This window comes from Haliaeetus leucocephalus, unplaced genomic scaffold (genome assembly GCF_000737465.1).
Source record: "Haliaeetus leucocephalus isolate CR32 unplaced genomic scaffold, Haliaeetus_leucocephalus-4.0 Scaffold696, whole genome shotgun sequence".
Lineage (NCBI taxonomy): Eukaryota > Metazoa > Chordata > Aves > Accipitriformes > Accipitridae > Haliaeetus > Haliaeetus leucocephalus.
Window position 1 is genome coordinate 3,893,092 of NW_010973132.1, and position 22,424 is coordinate 3,915,515.

The 22,424-nt window shown below is 36.8% G+C and overlaps 1 protein-coding gene across 1 annotated transcript in view; it reads right to left on the reverse strand.

Annotated features, from left to right (window-relative positions):
• Positions 1–22,424, reverse strand: part of MYBPC3 (myosin binding protein C, cardiac) — a 61,291-nt gene that overhangs the window by 11,711 nt on the left and 27,156 nt on the right. The window contains exons 17-28 of the mRNA XM_010580147.1: positions 20,171–20,337; positions 19,621–19,786; positions 18,589–18,695; positions 18,233–18,262; positions 17,928–18,064; positions 16,307–16,384; positions 14,880–15,039; positions 13,694–13,798; positions 9,522–9,710; positions 7,341–7,475; positions 5,967–6,134; positions 4,521–4,609 (exon numbers count right to left, since the gene is read on the reverse strand). Of these exons, the coding sequence (XP_010578449.1) occupies positions 4,521–4,609; positions 5,967–6,134; positions 7,341–7,475; positions 9,522–9,710; positions 13,694–13,798; positions 14,880–15,039; positions 16,307–16,384; positions 17,928–18,064; positions 18,233–18,262; positions 18,589–18,695; positions 19,621–19,786; positions 20,171–20,337 (1,531 nt within the window). The remainder of the gene's footprint in view (positions 1–4,520; positions 4,610–5,966; positions 6,135–7,340; positions 7,476–9,521; positions 9,711–13,693; positions 13,799–14,879; positions 15,040–16,306; positions 16,385–17,927; positions 18,065–18,232; positions 18,263–18,588; positions 18,696–19,620; positions 19,787–20,170; positions 20,338–22,424) is intronic.

Sequence of the window (22,424 nt, forward strand, 5' to 3'; positions counted from 1 at the left end):
GCTGTAATAGATTTCAATTTTTCATTTTGTGGTTTTTTTTTTTTTTTTTTTGTGATCTGTAAGTCTAGAAAGCCTGATTTAATATGCAGAGTTGAGATAGTAAACTCTCTAAATACTTTCCAGTTTCTTTTTCTTGCAGACAAATATTTGCTCCCATCTGTGTGGTTTAGTGGCACCATGCCCTGATGGTGCCGCTTAGCTATAGTTAGAGAAGAGACTGAAATTATATTGAGAACAAATCCAGAAAAAATATACTTGTGCTGGTCTGGTACTCTTTCCCAGGCATCTGTGAAGCCAACAGTTGATCTGGCTCACTCTATTATTAAGTAACAGAAGTCTTTAATATCTGAGCAGTTTATTACACCCCCCCCCCTTCTCCTCCCTTTCTTAAAACATTTGATTCTCTATCCCCAGGTATTTTTAAGATCTTTTGAAAAATTGCTATAATCTTGAAGTCTTGGGATGTGAAACTTACTGTACAATTTTTTATGCATTGCAAAAATTCTTTTGGTGACTGTCAACCTAAGCAGTCAGTGTTGCTACACCCATGGAGGATGACGTTGGGGAATCAGTAAGATATCTGTGGTTTACATCACTGTCACTCAGTCGGTTCCAGGAAAACTGGTAGATAATATTTAGTTCTTCAAAAGTTGTTTGAGTACTACTTCCACAGTACACCTCCAAACCAAGAATCCCAAGAAAACAGAAAAGGGCCTTATCATATTTATTAACTGTATTTATACTCAATCTAGCAGAAAATATCTCAGTAGGTTTTTTTAAGTTTCTGCCAGATTAACATGGTAAAACAGTGCAGCGCAGGGCTAGATGAATGCCAGGAGTAACTCAAATGGGTGGGGAGGGAAAGTGAGACCATGCAAGCCAGCAGTCAGATTTGCTTAGGCTGCCACCTCAGGCCTATAGCTCTGAAATAATAGATACAAGATTATTTTGTCCAGTTCTAGTGTACCTTCACCCTGGTCTCATTTCATAGAACCCTTACAAAAACCTGTTAGAGGAAGACATGGTTTCCCTTCTTCAGCTGGATGGTATAGAAATTCTTGAACAAGTTAAAGGATGTGGTGGTTGCATATTTACTTATTTTTTTCTATATCTATGTCTGATCATCGGTGAACTTAACAAGAATTGACTCTATTTTACTTTCCACATATGTGTATATTTTAAAATTATATGAGGATCCTGCTTGAAAATTTTGGCTAGGGGAATGCTTTCAAAGTAAAAACAATCTACTTAAAATGGTATAATTATATGGAAATTTAATTTAAATTTCTAATTTATCAAGACAAATACTTGGCTAGATTTTCAGACTGATTACAAGATTCAGTAGTTCTTGATGGATTTAGTAATGAGGTGAATTGAGGATCTGGCCCTAAATGTCTTGGCAAAAACAGGCATGAGAAACCATAGCTTTATCTTTATCATAAGAAATATCTTGACTATAAATTGGGCTTTGCTACTGCTGATGTTCGAGTGTGGTTGATCAGATATGTTAACTCGCAGCACCTCCTTTTTTGAGGTGCTATGAGTGCCAGTGAAAGATTGCAAGTGTTCAAAGTGTTGATTTTCATATACTCTTATATTTATAGACTGTGAAAAGCATAAACAGATAGAAAGCATGTTCCTAATAGATATCTCAGAGGATTGGATTTCTGCAATGTGTAATAGGTAATCTGAGAGAGAGAGAACAGTGAGTGACAGAGCGGCTAAATAGCACACTAGAGAAACTTCAGGGAGTTTACTGCCAGGGAAGAATGAATTTAAATACCTTTGCATGTTTATATTTACACATATATGATGGGCAAGAAGATTACTCAGCAATATTGTGAATTTTATCCACTTATAGCACATCATATCCCTTCAATCACATGCCCATATAGTTAATTTCAAAACAAGAATGTGTTGATTCCTTTCCTTTCAGCAGAATGTCCCACCTGCTTTACACACTCAACAGAAAAAGGGTTAGTAATAACATTGTACTTGTTTTTTTCTGTACATTTTAATCTAAAGATTTGAATAGATTTGCAAATAGCATTTAGCCTGGGATACCTTGACAAGGTATTTAATAGAATTTCAGTGTTAAATGACACAGTAGTGACCACAGAGGGTTGCACAGAAACTGTAAATAGTAGAAGACACTGACTTACACTTTAGTTAGATGATACTCTGCCTGCTTGTGTTCCCTAGCTCAGGGTTCACAGTAATTCTAGTATTTATGTATTTTCTCCTATATCCTTTTTGTAATTTGAAGATTGCAATCATATCTACTTAGAGTAGATAAGATTCATTTCTTCAATAGAAATGGTCAGTGATTTAAGCTTTTTCAAAATGTAAAGTGAAATGTTCTCTTTGCTTTGCTTTTTTTTGAAAGATCCTCAGTTTTGCGTATTCTAAATAGTTTTGCAGTGTTAAGAATTGTAGCTATAGCTGCAGTTCAATGCTATTACAAATTTAATTAATGCAAAAAATACCTCTTGAATGAAAATCCTCTGGTTTTGTTCTCGGGCTAAAATTTGGTGTTGGTGGATAGATTTTAGCATTTTTGTTAGCCTTACCTTTTAGGAGACAAGAGTTTATACCAACACATGATTTGTCTGTCCATCAGCTACTCGAAGTACTTCTGAATCAGTTGGTTCATTTCAGCTAAATTTGACAATGCACTAGAAATCTCTAAGATGAGCTTAGTACAGTTTTGTGAAAACTGATGACGGTGAAATACTGAAACCTCAGTTAGTGTCCCCACTGAGGAAAAATCAGGGAAGACTTGGTCTTTATCCATTTTGTTTGGCAACAGCTGAGTGATCAGGCAGGGTAAATGAAGCTCTGGATTAGCTGCTACACATACTTTCTCTGGCTTAGGGAACTGAGGACATGTCAACTAGGACTACCGAGGGGACTAGGGCAAAGAACTGGCAAATCTCTGGGAATATTGCCATGAGGCTGCTCTAAGCAAAACAGCTGGGTTATTATGCTGGGAAGATGGTGATACAGGGTACACAAGCACAAATCTAAAAAACGCCAAACTTTATCTGTTCTTCTGCTTATGGGACAGCTTGCCAATTTTGTGCAAATTTTCTTCAACTCAGGCATCAAAGCAGCAAAAATATCTGTTTATTTAATTTAATTTTTTTAAGACGTACATAACTCAGAAATATCAGATGTAAAATCTTGAATTTTGCATGTGGCTAGACCTCAGTGAAGGGGCCATTTTAGCAATTTTGGAGATAAGAAACATGAAAGAAAAAAAAAGCATGTGATTATGTCGAAGTAGTGCGAGCATGCAATTCAAGGCAGTTACTCCATGTATTGGTTTGCAACTGTTTACTGATTAGACATATCTTTGTGAAAAAGCAACTTTTCCTGTAACCCAGTAACCGCAGGGCAAAAGACGTATATATTTTATTTTACTTAGATTTTGCTCTTATATAGATTTTTTTTTTCCCTCCTGTTACTGCCCAAACAAAAGAATATCAGTAATTTGTGCATATATGTTCCCCTGCTGCAAAAAATGCTTTGCATATCTGCAGCATCTTTTACATGAGAATTTCAAAACTCTTCACTAATAACATTGATTACATTTTTGTAAATGTCAACCCTGGACAGCAGAATAATTTTAGTTTCTTCAAATTATAAATGAGGACTAAATTAAATGATATATCTATTATTACTGAGGCTATCTCTGTCAGAGCCAGAATCTGCAATTTACAATTTCTTTTCCTGTGTCTCACTCAGAAAACCTTTTCCTTTCACACACTAATTCTTGCACTGTATTGATATTATAGTCTTGCATCTGAAAAAAATGCATGTGGTGTTTTACAAATAGTCATTATAGTTGCTTATACTGCTGTAGAAAATGCAAAGACAGGGTAACTGGTGAGGTCTGTCTGTGTGTATATTTTAGCAATTTTGCGCATGCCATAGCAGCATATGTAGTTACATGCATGCACTCTTGATAATCCTTGGCATGCTGTGTTTTTTACACCTTGAGCTCATGTACAGTAATACCCAAGCTATTCTTCGTAAACACACAGGTTCTATACAGGGCCAATTGTGATACTCTGTTTAAGTACAAACTCTAATTTTTGTAGTCAGCCTTTCAGAAATGAACATACACACTTTTGACAAAGAATTTGCCCGGTAACATCACGTACCTTGGCTCCAGAAGAGTAGTTAGTTGAATTCTTATGCTTTTGTGTACTTCTCTCTTTAAGATGCATCCTATGGTCAATAAGCAAGAATGGGCTTGCACTTACTTACAGCACTTACTTTTTCTTCTTCCCCAAAAGGAGGGATTATGGGAGAAACTGTGACTGTAAAAAAATTGTGACTGAAAGAAAAGTAATATTTTTTTTCCCTTTCTTTAACGTTTGAGAGGGTTTTTTAAATCATCAGCCATACTTTATGTAATATTGCTTAAGCAGTGAAGCAAAGGGAACTTGCATAAAGGAAAGTACTTTAGGTAAGTAATGATAAATAACCATGACGAACTAGAAACCAATACATACCTGAAAAGGGATAACAATATTGATTGTCTCACCCACTTTCTTCACCAGAGTCTGTCTGAGATGGCGTGGCAACCAGATTTTGGGACGCTCTGCATTTAAGCATTAGTACATTAAATACACAGCTTTTGATGGTTTGAAATATTACTTATAGCACAAATAAGACAAAACACCAAAGAGGAGAGGCTTGGACACTTGTAAGTATAAGAAAATTGTGCAAACACTGTTTATTCAGTTAGGGAGTAGTTAATTCTCTAAGTACTTTCAAATTTATTTGACTATTGGATACAAATTTAGTGGAAAATCTCAGTTATATATTTACAACTGAGCAGGTTTCAATGACAGCAGGATTTGTGAAACTTGTGTCTGAAATGGCAGATTTGGGTGACTTTGGATGTGAGCCTTCTATGTGGACTTTGTTTCTTTGGAGAACTTTATCAGTTCAATAGAAGGAATGGGACAAAGGGTGTATCGGAGTAAAAGAGTGATTATAGACTATGATTAATCTATTGCTATATTGATACTGCAGCTCCTTGTAAATTGCCATTTGGAGATATTTATGGACTTACTCAGAAAGTAGAGCAATCATTGGATTTCCTTTACCTTTCTACAGTCGTTCAGTTATAGTTCTTTCTTTGAGGTGGAAGGAGTGGAGTCTCATTGTAGCAGCTTACTTAACTGCTAACAAAAAGACCTTAGTGCATGTTCTTTCATCTAGTTCCTGCTTTCCTCTACCTCACTGGAAAGTTTTCTATGTTCTCCATGTGTTCCTTATTCTGTTCCTAGCCATTTACAGAAAGAATTTCTTAACATACAGTTGGAGTATCTGTCTTAATGTCCATTTGGTTTTGAGGTGCATTACAACTTTGTTTCATTTACACCAAGTCATTTTACTGTCAGTGAGACTCTGGCAGACACTTCGTATGAGTCAAGGTTGAGGAATCCACTATTAGCAGCTCTTGATATCTTTTGGACTCCAGTCAAATGAATTATAATCTACTGCTGTTGGGTGATACACAGGGTGTTAATTAATAACCTAGGACAATCAAGAACAGATAAATGCTTTTATTTAAATAGATGTCTTGCTGTAGCCGATGCAGCTGTTATTTTGCAGTAATATAACAGCTTTTCCAGCAGAGTGCTAAATGTTAAAAAAAAGTGTCTCTTAAATGCTGACAGTGCCATTACAAGAGGTGAAATGTCCATATTTTGAAAGTAAGAAGTAGGATTTTGTTTTAAGAGCTATGTTTCAGAAATATTGGACAGTATAGTAATGTTCTCAGAATCAGAAGATACTGGGTGCCTAGTCAAAGTGGAAGAGCTGTTTGGGTGGTATTCTCAGAAGGCGGCACAGGCTTGTCAGTCCCAGAGGTTTTCTTCATGTGTACATGATTAGAATTTTGACCAGAGGAAATAGATTAATAAGATTTATTCAGTATAGATACTCACGCAGGATCTCTTGAACAGTAACAGGCTCTTTGATTATTGCTGCTCCACTCTCACCAGCCAGGTTTATAGCCTTTATACGGAATTGAAGTTTGTCCCCTGTGACCAGGTCTTTAATCAGTGCAGATGTGCGCTCAGTTAGACCAGGAAGAGCTGGAATCCATTCTGTAGCTGCAAGTACAGGATTTGCATATTGTAATAATATATTATTTTTCCAAACTGATGCCTTGTCTACAATTGAAAGTAAATTTGTGTTAGGGTGAAATGAATTTAACATGCAATACTACACTTAAAAGGGAATAAACTAAGCTGGAAAAAGACCTCTGGATCTAGAAGATGTATTTATACATGGAGTTAAGGAATATATACATTTTGTTACTCAAAATAGCTAAGGGTAAGGGAATCGTCATTGGGTAGTTCCTTTGGCGTTCTGTTTTATAGAGTTTAGAGCTGTGGGGCTTCTCTAATTTATTTTCATTAGCAAGAGGGTAGGGGGAGAGAATTTTGGAAGTAATTTTAGCAAGAAAGTGAAGCCTTTCTCAAATAAGTATATCTTCTGTGGGTGTCCAAATGGTTTGGTGGGAGCCACATATGCTGAAAATAATAACAAACCACGTAACTGTTGGAATTTATTATTAATTTCTCAATTGACACTGTAGAATAGAATTCTTGGGGCTTCCTTAGTTATTCTAATGACACAGGAGTATGACTGGTAAAATCATTGTTCTATGATGATGACATAGGGATTCTGGTAATTCCATGACGATATCTCATTAAAGACTATAATATATTTCTGAATAGATTATACCCTGTAAAAACCCTAGTTTAGGTTATATGGCAATTGAGTTTAGTGTCAGTGAAAATTTCATGATTTAAGTGATTATAAATTTATCTGATTTTTATGACATAAATGTTGTGTTTTAGCATTGCAGTAAATTGAGTGTTGTAGATATGGTACAGTTATACTTTTTGTTATCAGACCACAAGTATTAGATGTGATAAGGTATCAGCTACTTGAAGGTTTAACTGATATTGTTACAGTCATGTTATTATATCGGTTTTAAGGAATACACAATTTGTGAATGCTGCAAAAGTATAGTAGTGACTATAGAACAGCACTGGTATTTCTGTAGTACTTTTCTGTATTAAAGTTTATGATGATTGTGAAGATGATGTTATGGTTGATGTGACTCATGGTTTTACAGTCGTATCGTGGTAAGTCTAGTGATGGTTGTCATGGATGTTAGTCATAGATTAGAGTTCAAATGTAATGATACTGGATACGGTTAATTTATTGGGCTATTGCAGTGAAGCTACTGCAATTGTAGTATTTTAATAATGTTCAGTTGCTGCTGCCTAGTACTTGTGCTTACTTACATCCATCTTTGCAGTATTCCACAATATAACCATCTAATCCCCCAGCTCCAATCCGCTCAGGGGGTCTCCACTTCAAAGCAACAGTGCTGTCAGAAACCTCTTCCACTGTAAAGTGGGTTGGTTCACTTGGAGGAGCTACAAGGAAATACATAGAAGTAAATTCTGAGAAATAGCAATGTAACTGTGAGAATTCAAAGGCTACAGAAGGAGTGATTAGCAGCTGAATTATATACCACTATCTGTTTTAATAAAATAAATTTAGCTGAAGCTCAGTTTTAAAATGTAACAGCTAGTACTTCATTTAATAGAAGTGCAGCATAAGATTCCTATAATAGTGAGGGGAACAAGACGTTAAGACGGTAGTTCCTATTCACGTGTGCTCCCTCATAAGTAAAAGCCAATGAAAAAAGAAGAGTTGTAGAAGGGAGTCAAATTGTCAGCAGAAGTCTGCAGAAAAGTTTAGAAATAAAAATGCATACAATTTGTATGCTGTATTTACACCCTGACTGTAATTAGACAAAATTCACGTAGTCAGAGGACCAAATTCATTAGTGGCTAAATTTGACTTCACTCATTTTCTTCTAACAGTGGAGAAAATGACCAAAAGTTACGACTACATGTTTACAGAAACACTAGTACTGATTTGTGCATTTGTAATAGAGACATGCCTGGGAAAAATATTTTGGGGCTGACAAAAATATTTCTGTCAGATATAGCTATTTCATATCTTTTCAGAACAGGAGTGTCATGGCTCTTTTTAAATCCATAGTTCAGAAGGACCACTAGCTAAATTCAGTCATCTTAAGCATGACTGTTGTCTACTAATTAAAAAACAATCAGGAAGAGCCCTTACTGGAGAATCCCAAATGCACACAAATGCTACTGTGAACTCATTGATTCCTAAAAGCAAACAGAAAGATAAATTTTTCAGAATTACATTTAGAGTGCTGGAACATGAAATTTAGTATACATGGCATAAAAGCAATCATGTATGTTTGGCGTACTCTGTGTATATGTATTATAAACTGAACATCTTTTGAATATACATAACAGATTTTACATATTAGAATTATTTCATATATAAACTAAGTTAAACAGATTTATAAATTGTGCAACTGATTGAAATTGATCTTAGTTTGCAAAGTTATTGTAAAAAAAAAAAAATTACAAAAATATCACCCAGTTTCCTTTCTGTAGCTGTGTCAAAATTTTTCATATTCAAATGGCAGCAAGGACTATGAACAGCACACAGGAGGCAAAGGCAGTTCGGAGCATACACAACCACACAGCACACGATCAAAACCCCAAACCTCTTCTCTGAAGCAGTAAGTGTGAACTTTATCCTTAATCAAGTAAAACTCTGCCTATCCCATGAAAACTTTGGACCTTTTTTATCAGTAGCTCCACTTGATGGTTTCCATTTGCCCTCTTTTGTTGCAGACCAGCCGTTGTGTGTTTGAAATCCAGAATTAGGAGACCCTTCTTGCAGTTCATCCTTTCCTTCTGACCCCTTCACTGCATCATCTGCTTTTACATTATCTCCTTCAGCAGGCTGTCCCCCTTCGCTGATATTTGTAGATCTAGCAACTCTAGTCATTTTAATCTTCAGCTATTTGTATTTTTGTGGGTTGTCTTTCTAAAGCTCTTAGCAGGCAGTTTTCCTGAGGACTCCTTTAGTTTACTCCTTGCTCAGGGACTGCAGGAGACACTGCACTGCTGTGTTGGGAAGGATTATTTATAGAAAATAATTCCTCAAATATTTTCTTGATCAGCTATCCTTTTAGCTGTGGAGAGGGTCAGGATTAAGGAAGTACTGGGTGGGATACTGTGATATTTGCACCCATAAAGGAATGGGAGAAGCTGAGAGGGACAGGGAAATTTCTGTCAATTAGTTCTCCTCCTTTCCAGATCCAGCTTGACTCTCACACTTCTAATTATAACAACTAAAAATTCATCAGCAATTTCATGAAACTGGAACCTCTGTGCTTCTCAGGAAGGGGAATGAGAGATAGAGAAGAGGAAGATAACAAATGAAAAGGTTGATTAAATATAGACTATAGAGATAATCGATAGCCTTTTTCTTAACATGTTCTTTTTCGGTATAAGGGCAGTTGAAGAGAAGAGGTGAAAATTGTCCTGTCTTGGTTTTGTACTAGAAGTAATATAATAGGTAGAACTCACCAATTGGCATGAAGGGTTGCGAGGCAGGGCTTGGCCGGGACATGCCAATAGAATTCACAGCATAAATCCGCATCTCATAAACTACTCCTTCAATCATTCGTTTGGCTTCATAGGTTAGCTCTTTTAAAAGGTCAAAGTTCAGTCTCATCCATCGATAGCTCTTCTTCTTCTTTCTCTCCAAAATATAGCCTGGAAAGAATAGCTCTTATTGATGTGAAAGAACTGCAAATTCTTCTCTCACATGTAGGAAAAAAGAAAATCACCTTTTTTTTCTCCCAATGGCATAAAAAAGCCAAATGTGATTCAGAATTATTGCATATAACTGAATTGTGTGAAGCTTTGATATTTTCCTCCAGTTTCCTCTTGTATTACTTTCCTTTTCTCTGACATTCTTACCTGAACAATTATACTTTTCAGAGTAGAAGTTATTTAGAATTGTCTGTGTCTGGTATTAGGCTTTAAGCACATTTTGCATGCTGTACACTACTATTAAGGTATTTAGATGTATGCAAAATAGAGATACTAGCAGAGCTGGTTTAAATGGTCTTTCTGGTGAGAATGTGGTCATTCACTTCTAATGGCAGAGAAATGCATGAGACACAGCAGTTCAACAGAAAGCCCTTTCAGTGAAGGAGAAATTGCCTTGAAATGTGTGAGACAGAGTTAAAAAATTAATTTCTTTCTGTCGTGGTTTAACCCCAGCCAGCAACTAAGCACCACGCAGCCGCTCACTCACTCCCCACTGGATGGGGGAGAAAATCGGGAAAAGAAGTAAAACTCCTGGGTTGAGATAAGAACGGTTTAATAGAACAGAAAAGAAGAAACTAATAATGATAATGATAACACTAATAAAATGACAACAGTAGTAATAAAAGGATTGAAATGTACAAATGATGCACAGGGCAATTGCTCACCCCCCGCCGACCGACACCCAGCCAGTCCCCGAGCGGCGATTCCCTGCCCCCCACTTCCCAGTTCCTAAACTAGATGGGACGTCCCATGGTATGGAATACACCGTTGGCCAGTTTGGGTCAGGTGCCCTGGTTGTGTCCTGTGCCAGCTTCTTGTGCCCTGGCTGGGCATGAGAAGCTGAAAAATCCTTGACTATAGTCTAAACACTACTGAGCAACAACTGAAAACATCAGTGTGTTACCAACATTCTTCGCATACTGAACTCAAAACATAGCACTGTACCAGCTACTAGGAAGACAGTTAACTCTATCCCAGCTGAAACCAGGACACTTTCTTATATTCTGCTGCAATTTACTAATCTTGACTAACAACATAAATCCCAATACAAAAATCAGTTGGAAGAACAGTTTGACACTCCCCCCCCGCCCTTTTTTTAATATGATTTATTAAAGAACTGATGTTAGATCTCTGTGTCCATTGCTAAGTGATGGAATTGCAGGGTGCTTCCCAGACAGTGCAGATCCCATCTCTGCTTCAGCCCTATAGTGGAGTGAGTCCTGGCCACGCACCATTTTTCTTGCTCTGATTCCCTTGGGAAGAAAGTGAACCTGTGTGATTACAGAGAACCAAGAGACCTGGATGCACTGCAGAACAAATCTATGGTATAGCATAGATGTAGTCTGTATCCCCAGAATCCAGGTCTTTAGTACATCTTCACCCCCTCAACATCCACAGCCTTTCCTACACTACTGTGCTGTTTTTCAGAATGCCTAAATCAGGCTGGGTTATCAGTTTAAAAGATAAACTCATTTCCCAAAACTGGGAATAGAATCTGTGATTCTTGATCCTTAATATGGAGGATGCTGCTTCTCTGTGTTGCAGGTGGTATGCCTGAATGTGATGCATGTAGACTTCTTTTAAATAGGTTTTGTTTTGAAAGCTATTAATCTTTTAACTATGGAGTGAATAATCAGAAAACACACTGAATAGTAATTTACACATGCCATGTATTGTATGTCTGTTTCTACCCATAGTCTACAGAGAATACGTCCATAACAGTGGTCAGCTACAATAGTATGTCTATAGCAAACACATTGTAAAGACTTAGGAATTGAGCTGTGTAGGTCAATGATTCAGTCCCTGCTGCTCACAAAGGTCACAGCTATCAAACTTGCAGATGTCCCTTTGGTATACCTGGGAAGTATGATTCACACTTAGCATCTAAAGGGAGATGGAGAACGACAGGCATGTTTGCTGATGTGCTACAGGCACACACATCCTGCATCAGGAGCCTTTCCTGTCTATATTGAATTGCATGGGAGTCTACAGAATGTTTTGGGAAATGAGTGGTGGAAGTACCTTTGAGCTGACAGGTTGTATCATCACTTCTAATGTATAAAGTTACTCGTGGCATGCTTTTTTTCAGTAACTTTTAAACAGAGTTAAATGCTGTAAGCAAAGAACCTATGGTTCCTTTTACACGTTCCTGCTTTTTTCTCTCTTCACCAGGGTCTGTGAGACTGAAAGAAGTTTCAGCAACTCAGTTTCTGTTTTTCTGCCAATTTAGATATGCCTAGTTTCCTGTCAGAACTGAGACACTTCTTCACTGTGGCATACCAGAATTGCCATTAAAAAAAAAAAAAGTAAAAAGGAGGTAAAAAGACAATACTGGTACTGTTAGTGACATTTGGTAAAACAGATTATTTCCCCAAATGAACAGAATGTATTACAGATAAAGATACTGCTTTAGTAATATAAAAAGTACATGAGACCTCATGAAAGATTTACGTAACAGTAAAGATGGGGTGTGAACTTATTTTCTATATCTGTTGGATATAGTTAATAAAGACTGTAGTAGACTGCCTACAATGCCATCTGTAACAATATGAAGACAGGTAGGGATGCATATGTCTTTTCCCCCTGCCTTTTTAACTTGCTCCTAAAGCTTTGTTTGACTGGATAGTGCTGGATCTCCTCCCCCCGCCCAGGTGTTTTATTCTAGCTCTATTAGTACTACAGTCCTGTGCTAACTGAATAAACCTCCTCAGGTAGTGCAAAGGGTTGTTAGTGGAATGTTAATAAAATCATTCCTTTGACAGTGAAAACAAAACAAGGAACTTTCCAAAACATGTGTCCTGAAAACTCTACAAAACCAAATCATGGGCTTTGCATAGTCAAGGCGGGGGGGTGGCTGTGGTAATGGGACAGCTATTGGTATACATCTTTGCACATAATAGTTTAAATTGTTAACTTCTTGCTTGTCTCCTGTCAGAACAGGTGAAACCACAAGGGACTGGCCCAGTAGTATCTTGTTTATTCCTGCACAGATAACTTCTGTTGAATTAAATGAGGTTACTCTATTCCTGTGGAAGTGAATGAAGTCCAAATATCCAAAAGCAAATACAAACTCCTCTCTTCCAGATACTATGCAGGGGGTTAAAAGAATTTTAGAACATTTCTAGCCCTGGCAACCCCATGAGAGTCCATATAGCTTTAAGTGTATTTTTTTTGAAAAGAAACTCAAACTCCAGTGATCATTATTAAACAAATTGCTAGCTTTGGAGTCCAGAGGAATTTTCCCCTAAAATTGGCCAAGACCCTGCATTATTTCCGTTTCTTTCTGAGCATCACAGGGAGTTTTATCTAAAAACCACCATGCTCTGCAGAGAACTTAAAATGGTATTGGTGATATTCTTGATCGCTCCTGCTCATTTCCTGTATCGCATGATAACTTTGGCCTCTAGTTTTTAGTACAGATTTTGAGGTCATTAAAATGATTGAAACGTGTTTTGTGACCCATGGTGTGTGGTTGTATATGAAGTAGAGTTATGAAGTAGTTTTCTTAAAGAAACATGTATTGCATGAGTGCTTGAGATTGCAGCCAAATGGAGCTGGTGACTGAGATGGCCACAGATCTGTTGTGGTATTCCTAAGTAAGTCCAAAGGCCTGTCTTACTGACCCAAAATTTCAATCTTGAATGAGAATGTTTAGCTTTAACTATATTTGGTATCACCATCTTGTGCTTCGGTAACTTACTGAAATATTTCTCTGATTCAAATAGCACGGGTAGGGGGCACTCTCTCCCTAAAATTGAAGGACCAGAATCAAGACCAGTTTGAAGGTTTGATATATTAGTTAGTTGTTGAGGGTCAGCCTTCCTAGAGTGAATAAACATAGAGAATCCTTCTGTGCCATTTTAAAGGACCAGCAAAAAATATAGGCTAGGCTGCTGGGGACTTTACATTTTAGCACTTCTTACCAAGTACTGGTTGCCCACCATCATATTTAGGGGGTTGCCACTGCACAGTACAGTAATCTTCTCCAATGTTGCTGATCTTGGGAGCTTCTGGAGGGTCAGGAACATCTGAAGAAAATGTGAGAATGAATGAGAGTTGTTTCTGTTTCAATTTCTGTATACAAGTCAATGAAATATTTTTCTTCAACATTTTTTCCGTATCATATTGATACAGCTTTGTCAGATAGCAAGAGTAGGTACAATCAAGAATGTATTATCTTAGTGTAAAGTGAATCCTGCTATTTGATGCTTCTGTGTTAGGTTAGTTTTCCTTTAAATACCATTAATTACTCAGCTCCCTTGTTCTTCCGAGACATAATCAACTTTTTTGCAAAAATGTAAGGTAACAAGGTAATTCTGTAAGAAGAGGTTTGCTCCAGAGTTTCCTATTTTCTCTAGAATAATCTTTATATAGAATACAATGGCTACGTGTCTCGCATATTTTGATATTTTAGAGGTATTCATAGTAAATATCCTGATTTAAGATTTGTAAAAGATGGAAAGATACTTAGTATTCACCTAAGCAGTGAATTCTAGATTTTAATACTGTAGGTGAAAGTAATTTTCTTTTATCATTTCTAAGTTTGCTTATAACCTGACCTTTTGTCATATGTGTGGCAGGGTGTAAACAAGTTAAATACTATGAAAAGTTTCGTAAAAATTACTGACTCAAAATCATATTTCCCCCAGCTCTTCTGTGACTCATAGTGGCAATCTGCTTATATCAGATACATTATGTCTCTTTAAACCATTAACCATTTACTGCTTATAGAATGAAGTAATCTTTGCTTAAAAACATAAACCACAACAAAATGACAAGAAGTTTTTCATCTCAGACAAGCATGAAGCATATACTTCAGAACAGAATGTAATCTATAAAATGATAAATAGTATCAGCTGAAACTGGAAATATATAAAAAGGAAATACATGGATTTCTACTGGGAGTTGCTCTGTTACCTTTTCAGACAGAAGGCAACTACCTGTGAAAAATACTTCTGCCAAATTTTGTGATTGATAGTATTCCTGCCTTTATGATCCTTTTCTGTTTTTCTAAACCTAAAGTCAGAACCTGCCTTAGTTTTAGAGAAGGGTGAGTTTCAGTGAACTCAAGATGCTTTCATGCTCTGGTTGTTTCCTTCCTTCACTTACCAATAACTTTGACTGTGATATCAGCCTTATCTTCTCCCACTGGATTCTTAACTATAACTCTGTATACTCCCTCGTCCTCCTTTTCTGCTCCTTCAATGATGAAGACACAGTGGTCTTCATGCATCTCCACACGAACTCTGCCTTCAGATTCAAACAGAAGCTGTGGGCAGTGAAAGTAACAGATAAATTCATTGTAAGTTGTGCCAGGGACAGCCTGATGAGGGTGCATGTAAGCTAGTGAAAATCTTCAAATCACTGAATATTATAACAATTATTGAAAAGCTATAATGTTTTTCAAGTTCTATTTGTATGTAGAAGAGAGAAAATATAGACTAAGTGGTTCACATAAATGACATTTGGGAAAATTGGTTCCGAAATTCTGCAGGTTGTTAAGATTCACTGCTAGTTACACATACCCAGTTACGTTTCAAAGAAGTTGCTAAGTACTTCCACAAATTCCTACTTGGGTTAGCTGCGAGTATCAATGTAAAGAATTTCATAGATAACAGTTGGGTACTGTGTAAATTCAAGAGGGTTTGCAAATTCAAATTCAAATGGTTGAGCAAACGTTCCTCATCAACAGTACCTACATTTGGCATCAGATAACATGGACTTGAACAGTTTCCCTCTAAAAAATTTACCATGTTGCTTGTAACTGTTAATGGCATCAGTGTGATTTCTGTCACTCAAGGACATCATGTGGGGTAACTTTATACTCTTCTCTGAGCTGAGGTCTAAACATAATGACCACAACTTTGCTGTACGTTTGTAACACAGTCCTTTCTTCTTTATGTACCTGTGTATCTTTAGACTTAGAACAGAAACAATTAGAAAGCATATGTGCCTGAATAATGACTAGTACAGCAGAACACTAATCCTGGGAAAGGTTTATTGTTGCATAATAAATGTAAAATATTTTTGACTCTATCAAAGTAAGTTATTTATGACAAAAAGGAAACTTGTTGGAAAATGAATCCTCTTTCACCGTTTTGTACATACATAGTCCACTCTCTTGACCCATTGTCATCTTTCCCTCTGTCCTGTAAGATTTTGTCCTAGTTTTTTTCCTCTAGTTATTATTGAAGCTTACAGGTTAGTGGGGAAAAAAGGGATAAACGGTCACAAATATATTAAAAAGAGTTTTCGGATAACTGCTTTGATTCCTTGTAATCCAGCCACCATGTGATGGTGATTAGAAAGAGATTCCTCAATCAGCATCCTACTCTAAAATTAGTCACCAGATCTCTTGTGCCCATTCAAAGTGTTTGGTAATTACCATTGTGAGGCAGGATGTTGGGCCTGATGTGCTATTTGCTTCACCAGTTTTAATATCTACTGACTTTAATTTTATTTCCTTCTGAATATGACCTTTTATCTGGAAAACACTAAACATATTTGTGTGTCTGCATAAATAATAAGGAGCTTACCTTACTATCAGTATTTAAATCACTGCTATTTTCTGAGGGAGTCATGGAATCATCATTGCTTCGAACAAGGTCGCTTTTCTAGATAAGCAAAGAAACCACAGAAAGTAAGCTAAGTCTTTCTGAGCAGAGCAGTAAAGCTGTTTCTGCAAGACAGAGGAGAAGAGTCCATAGGTTTGTTAGGTGGGTTGAATATGGAGGTGTGAGAAAAGCAAAGAGCAAAGTGAGGCAGCAAGCAGACCTGGGAAGCAAATCAACTGATAAAAGAAAAAAGCAGAAATGGAAATAGATGTATCAGACTGCAGTGAATTAAGGGAAGGATAAGTCAGCAAAACCAAATTTACAGCTTAACAAAGAAAGATGCATGACTGCTGCAGTAGAATTGTAACTGGTTGTGAATCTGTGTCCTGTGGTACTAGTTACTCATCTTGTGTAACTACAAAAATAAAGATTACTTCTTTCTGTAACAATGGGCTAGTAAGTCAATGTAAATGTTTTAACACTCAGAAATATAGCCAGGTCTGTAAAACACATCAAACAATATTATGAAGCTGTGCTACTGTTTCTTTAGGATTTCATTAGTAAGTATCCTTCAAATCAAGACTGGCTTCTTTTACTCATATGTTGAGACCACACGCCTTAGAAATAACACTGTATAGGGGTTGCCTGACACCCAGTCATCATTTTATCAGAGAAACTTGTGTATTAGGGTGTCAATTTCTCTTGGTTCCCAAAAGAGAGATAAATGGCTTTTTTGTTTGTTTGTTTCCATACTAATTCTGTGTTGCAGAAAATAGTCCTAAGTGTAATTAAATATGCTAACCTGAACAAAGAACGTGGCAGAATCATGAAAAAATGAGATCAGGGAAATTAATATAATTGGCAATATTATTTTGTCTCTATCTACACCTATGGGAAGTGTAATGATGCTGTAGAATATTATGCAAAGTATTTCTGCGTTTTGTGCTAGTTATAGCTCAAGAGCCCACAGATGGTGAGGGATGGGAATGTTCTGAGATAGCCAGAAAGGAAGCTCACTTAACATTTTGTGTCTAGCTTCTAAATTCTTTCTTTGATGTTTTGTAATTGCTTTGATAAGGCAAGTAGCAAGTATCCTCTATTTTCATTATACCAAATACAGTTTTATCCCAGTGGTCTGCTAAGACGACATTTTCTTCACAGACTGTAGAATTCTTGAGAAAGATTAAAAAAGAAGCTGCCATCTCCAGAACATGTCCGTCCTGTCAGGTGAAGGTGATGGGGATGACTCATTTATTTCTTTTGCTCTGAGGTAGGAAGAGAATAAATGTGTATGGTATCCTACTGTCTGCATGTACATATGTCTACTCATATATACTCAGCCCTCTCTTTTGGAATAGAAAAACAGGCAACAGTTCAGAAAAAGAAGAGTTCAGGATGACTCTCATAAAAACAGCTAAATCCCAAAGAGCTGCATTGCAGATATTTAATTTTTTTTTTCTTGAGGTTTAAGAAAAAATAAAATTAAAAGGAAGGTGAAAATACATGTAACTAAGAATTGTAAATCAAAGTAAGATTTGAGAAGGAAAATAAATTTCCTGTTGCGACTTCCTTGCCTCAGACATTGTGTCAGGTTACACATTACCTTGTTTACTTTCTGCCAGATGACAGTGGGTGTTGGATCTCCTGATATGGGAACATCCAATCTCAGTTTGTTCCCAGCCACCACGACAATAGTGTCAGGGGATTGGCCCAGACAGTCAAGGTGGATTTTGGGAGGTTCTATAGCAAAAGCAGAGAAAATAATTTTTAAATATAGTTTGAGTGTTCCATATGGAACAACAACAAAAAAGTGAATATTCATACATTAAAATAAAAATGAAAAAGCACTGCTTCCTTTGCTATTGAAAACATGTTTACTTGTATATAAATAATGACTGCTGTTCTTACCTTCTCTTGGTACAAAATCAATCTTGACCTCTGGGGGAAAAAAAGGAGGGGGAGGGTGTAGGAGAAATAGATCAGAAAACAGAATTTACATAGCATCTGCACACAAAAAATAATTTTAAAACTATTCATCATTGAAACCTCATAAGGCATATACATCAAGAGATTAATGCAATAAAATGGAAAACAGGCTCTGTAAAATAATGTGATAATGATAACACAAAATAACAGGGAAAAGCAATGTGCCTATATTGGGGTATCAGGAAAGAGATTCTGCACGCTCTTTCCTGGTATAACTGTGATTAATACCATTATTTTACCCCTCTGGAATTCCCATTACATATTCTAAGATAACTTACCCAAAAACTGAAGCTTGGCAGAAAGGTTGTAAGCAAATCCCTGAGGGATGAAGGAATAATCAGCCTCGTCACCTGGTGTTACATCCTCAATAGTTAGCTTATGGATTCTGGAAACATGAACAAATACATTCTGCTCCCTTATCTTACCTCTCCAGGAGAAACAGGGCTATCTCAAGACACAAGGTGCAGGCTATAGGATATTAATAGACATTACTATTTCTTCTCCCCTTACCCTAACATCAAGTCAACAACCACCAGGGCTGTAGATTAGATTGCTCTGCTTTCGGTGTTCAAGCAAATCCATGTCAGCATGTTGTCTATGAATGGATTTTTCTTGTCAAGGTAGATGCATAGTCTAGTCTGAATAGAGGAAGCATCTTCTCTGCTTTAGTCCAGTTCTTTATGATTATTACAAGGGCAGTTGTAACACTGCTGACTGGTTTCATTTGATCAGATTGTGACTACAATAAATTCTGGAAAAACAAGCTAAAAAGTGATGCTCCATCCCTGTAGAGAGCACCAAGGAAGACTTTACCTAACATGTAGTGCTTATGTATCTTCTGAATCTTCTTGGTCTCCATTTCCAGTAGTAGTTAGACTGCTAAGAAACTTGAGCACAGAACTGCACAACTGTATGTGTTACTATAAACACTAGTTTTTCTGAAGGGGTTTATATATACGTGCTATCTTTATCTGTCTAAACACCACTGCTAATTTTAAAGTTATCAACAATATGTTTTCTAGATTGTTTGAATATCAAGAAAACACAAAATCCTAATGAAAACAGAATGAATTCTGCTGATGTACTACTGATGCCGTATACGGAAAATGTACAAACACAGAAAGACTGCATGCATACCAAAGCAAGTCTGTGACTGTATGTTGGTTGCATATGAGAAGGTTTTAAACTTTTTTCCTTTTAGCTGGAGCCGGGACAAAGTCTTGTTTTATATTCCTGTCCCCGAGATAATAGTTCCTGTGGATTGTAATGCAATACCCAAGCCTGTACCTGCTTTCTGAAACAAGACTAACCTGCCAATATGGGAGATCTTTATCCTTTCATCTGGGACCACCTCCTTTCCATTTTTCAACCAGATTCCTTTCACATTTTCATCAGAAACTTCACACTTGAAGACTGCCTGGTCACGTGCCTTCACTGTCAGGTCCGCAATGCTCTGATAAACTTCCAGCTTTTTCTCTGATATTGTGAGGATAATCAATATGCACATCAACAAATAAGAATAGCTCTGTAAGTAAACGGTGTGGATTTACTGAGTAGAAGAGGCTAGGACTGAGCAAGCTGTTTGTGGAAGGGTGAAATATGAAGGGAAATCCACAGTGTGCAGGGCTTTAACAGGACTGATAGTTAAGCACCTGTTATTATCAGAGTATCTGTTACATCCGGCACACAGGTCTGAGTTCTCCTTGAGGCCTTTATTATCAAACCTTATGCCCCTTATTACGTCTTCTTTTTCCCTGGCATGAGGATTATGCTACCCCTATGCACTATCCTGGAGAAGGTTACCTTCAGCCTGTTTTCATTTTTCAGCTTCTCTGGTTCTGTAATATTACCTCTGCCTACCTTGTACAATTAGTTCAGCAACTGATACTCCACCATTGGTCTTCACAGTGTAGTGTCCACTATCCTCCTTGGTTGAGTCATTAATAATTAGATACTGCTTTTTTCCATCTTTCTTGAATCGGTATTTGAATGTTTCTTCCCGTGTCAGCTCAATTCCGTCCTTTTCCCTGCAATGCCAAACAGTGTTGAGTCGTTTTTCTATGGTTGGAAGAAGAGAGTAAGAGTCATCTCAATGTTACTAGAGATTGGAAGACACAAGATAGATCCAATCTTTGTAGCATTTCACGTTAGCAAAAAAAGAGACCATTGCACAAATGTTAGTGGAACCAGAACCAGAATGCTTCTAGCTTGACCATTAAGTTTCACTAGGTATTTGACTTCTGGTTTAAGAGAGTTCACTCACAAGGAATTACTTGATTCTTACTATTTACATGCTATAGATAAACATGAAAGTATGTTAAATGCTGTAGAAGATAGGGGGATGAAGATGCACTTCACCAGCAGGGAGTTTTTATCTTAAAAGCTGCCATAAGGTAAATTGGACTTGCTGGAAAGTGACTTAAAAGTCTTAATTTTCCTGATGTGAATTATAATTGTTATAAATTCATGGTTTGTGGGCATCAGTAAAAAGAAAATTTTAGGATGCATTTAAATGAATATGTATTTCAGATTTTGTAGCCCTTTCCATTCAAGATGCCACAGTATATTTAAGACATTACTAAATTAAGCTTCACCATCCAGCCTGGGAGGAAATTTAATTATTGTAATTTCCAATCATCATGAAGGGAAATGAGCAGAGAGGATTCATTCTGTTTAGTAAAGGTCACACAAAAATACATAAGATGTTTTAAAGATTTCCTATTCCAAATGCTAAATAACATAAACAGGCTACAAGAAAATAAGTTGTAATTTCTCCAACTTACTCATTTTGCAGCATTTTATATTTTTCATTATTACTTGAATACATTTATATTATGTTACTTGAATACTGCAGCAGTTTGTAAATGAAAAAATTCTTCTCTTTGATACTTACTCATGTGGAAAAAGAAACAGAAAAGATGTTATGCTTTTAAAAGAGTAAGAATTTTCTTTCTATCTTGTGTTATTTCCCTTATTTGTTACCAGTGACTATTCAGCTGAATAAATAAGCTTACAGGATAGCAAATTGAAATGCTATTTAGGGACTCATTAAAATACTATAGCTCTAATTTCTAGGTAGATGTATGCAAGAAAACCTTTTGCCTCTGTTAGAGTCTGCTGAAGTAAATCACAAGATCAAAACTTTAAGCAGAGACAGGAATCCTACAGCTTGTGACTTAGATGTACCTGCTGTAACTGCATTTCAAAATACCTACAGGTTACTCCCTCCTAATTGTTCTTTACAGCACAGCTTATTGGAACTTACAATTGGTTTAGGAAAATATTGGCCTCCCTTCCAGATCACAGGACTACAACACTAGTAAGGGAGGAAACAGAGGATGCCTGTAACAACCACATGAAATACAATGCTTAGTGTTATGTCAAGATAATGTTTCCTCTGCTTGCTGAGTGGCAATAGTCTGAGGCCACATGCAAGATGCTCTCCTAAGGCTGATATTCTCATTCATGCAGATGAGTTCTGGAACAAGTGCTACAATGCAATAAGTAAACCTTTGCTGAATTGGTGAGAATGGACTGTAATCCAGAATTTCAAGATGCTGCTGTGGCAAAACCAGGCACATGCACTGTGGCTAGTGTTCCAAAGCTGAACTTTTATTTTTTGGTGATGTATTTTGATGGTGATGTATTTGGTGATGAGACACATGGCTCATCGAAGTTATCTGAATGCTCTATTCAGTCATTGGTAAGAAAGAGGTTTCTTGAAATCTTGTCTAAATAATGAAAATAGATTATTTGCAATGGGTAGTGTCTTAAATCCCTGGGAAGGGAATAGTGTATTTAACTTGTGTTTGGTTTAGTGACTAGGACATTGCTGATGCTGTGTGTGAGTAGAGTGTTTGCAGAGGGGTGTACTGACAAAATGGTGGAGTGATAAAACTAAATGTCAAAAAAGAACGCCCAGATATCATTTGGCTTAAAATAATACACTGCTGCAGTGAAAAACCTTATATAAGGTAATATTACAGGTCTTCCTTTGGTAACTAGAGCAATGCAGTAGAAGAATCAGTTGATATTAAAGCGTAAAAGTGGAGGATTTTGTAGAACCATAGAAGTGTTGGTTTAAAGACCACGGTAGGCCATCTGGTCCAGCCTC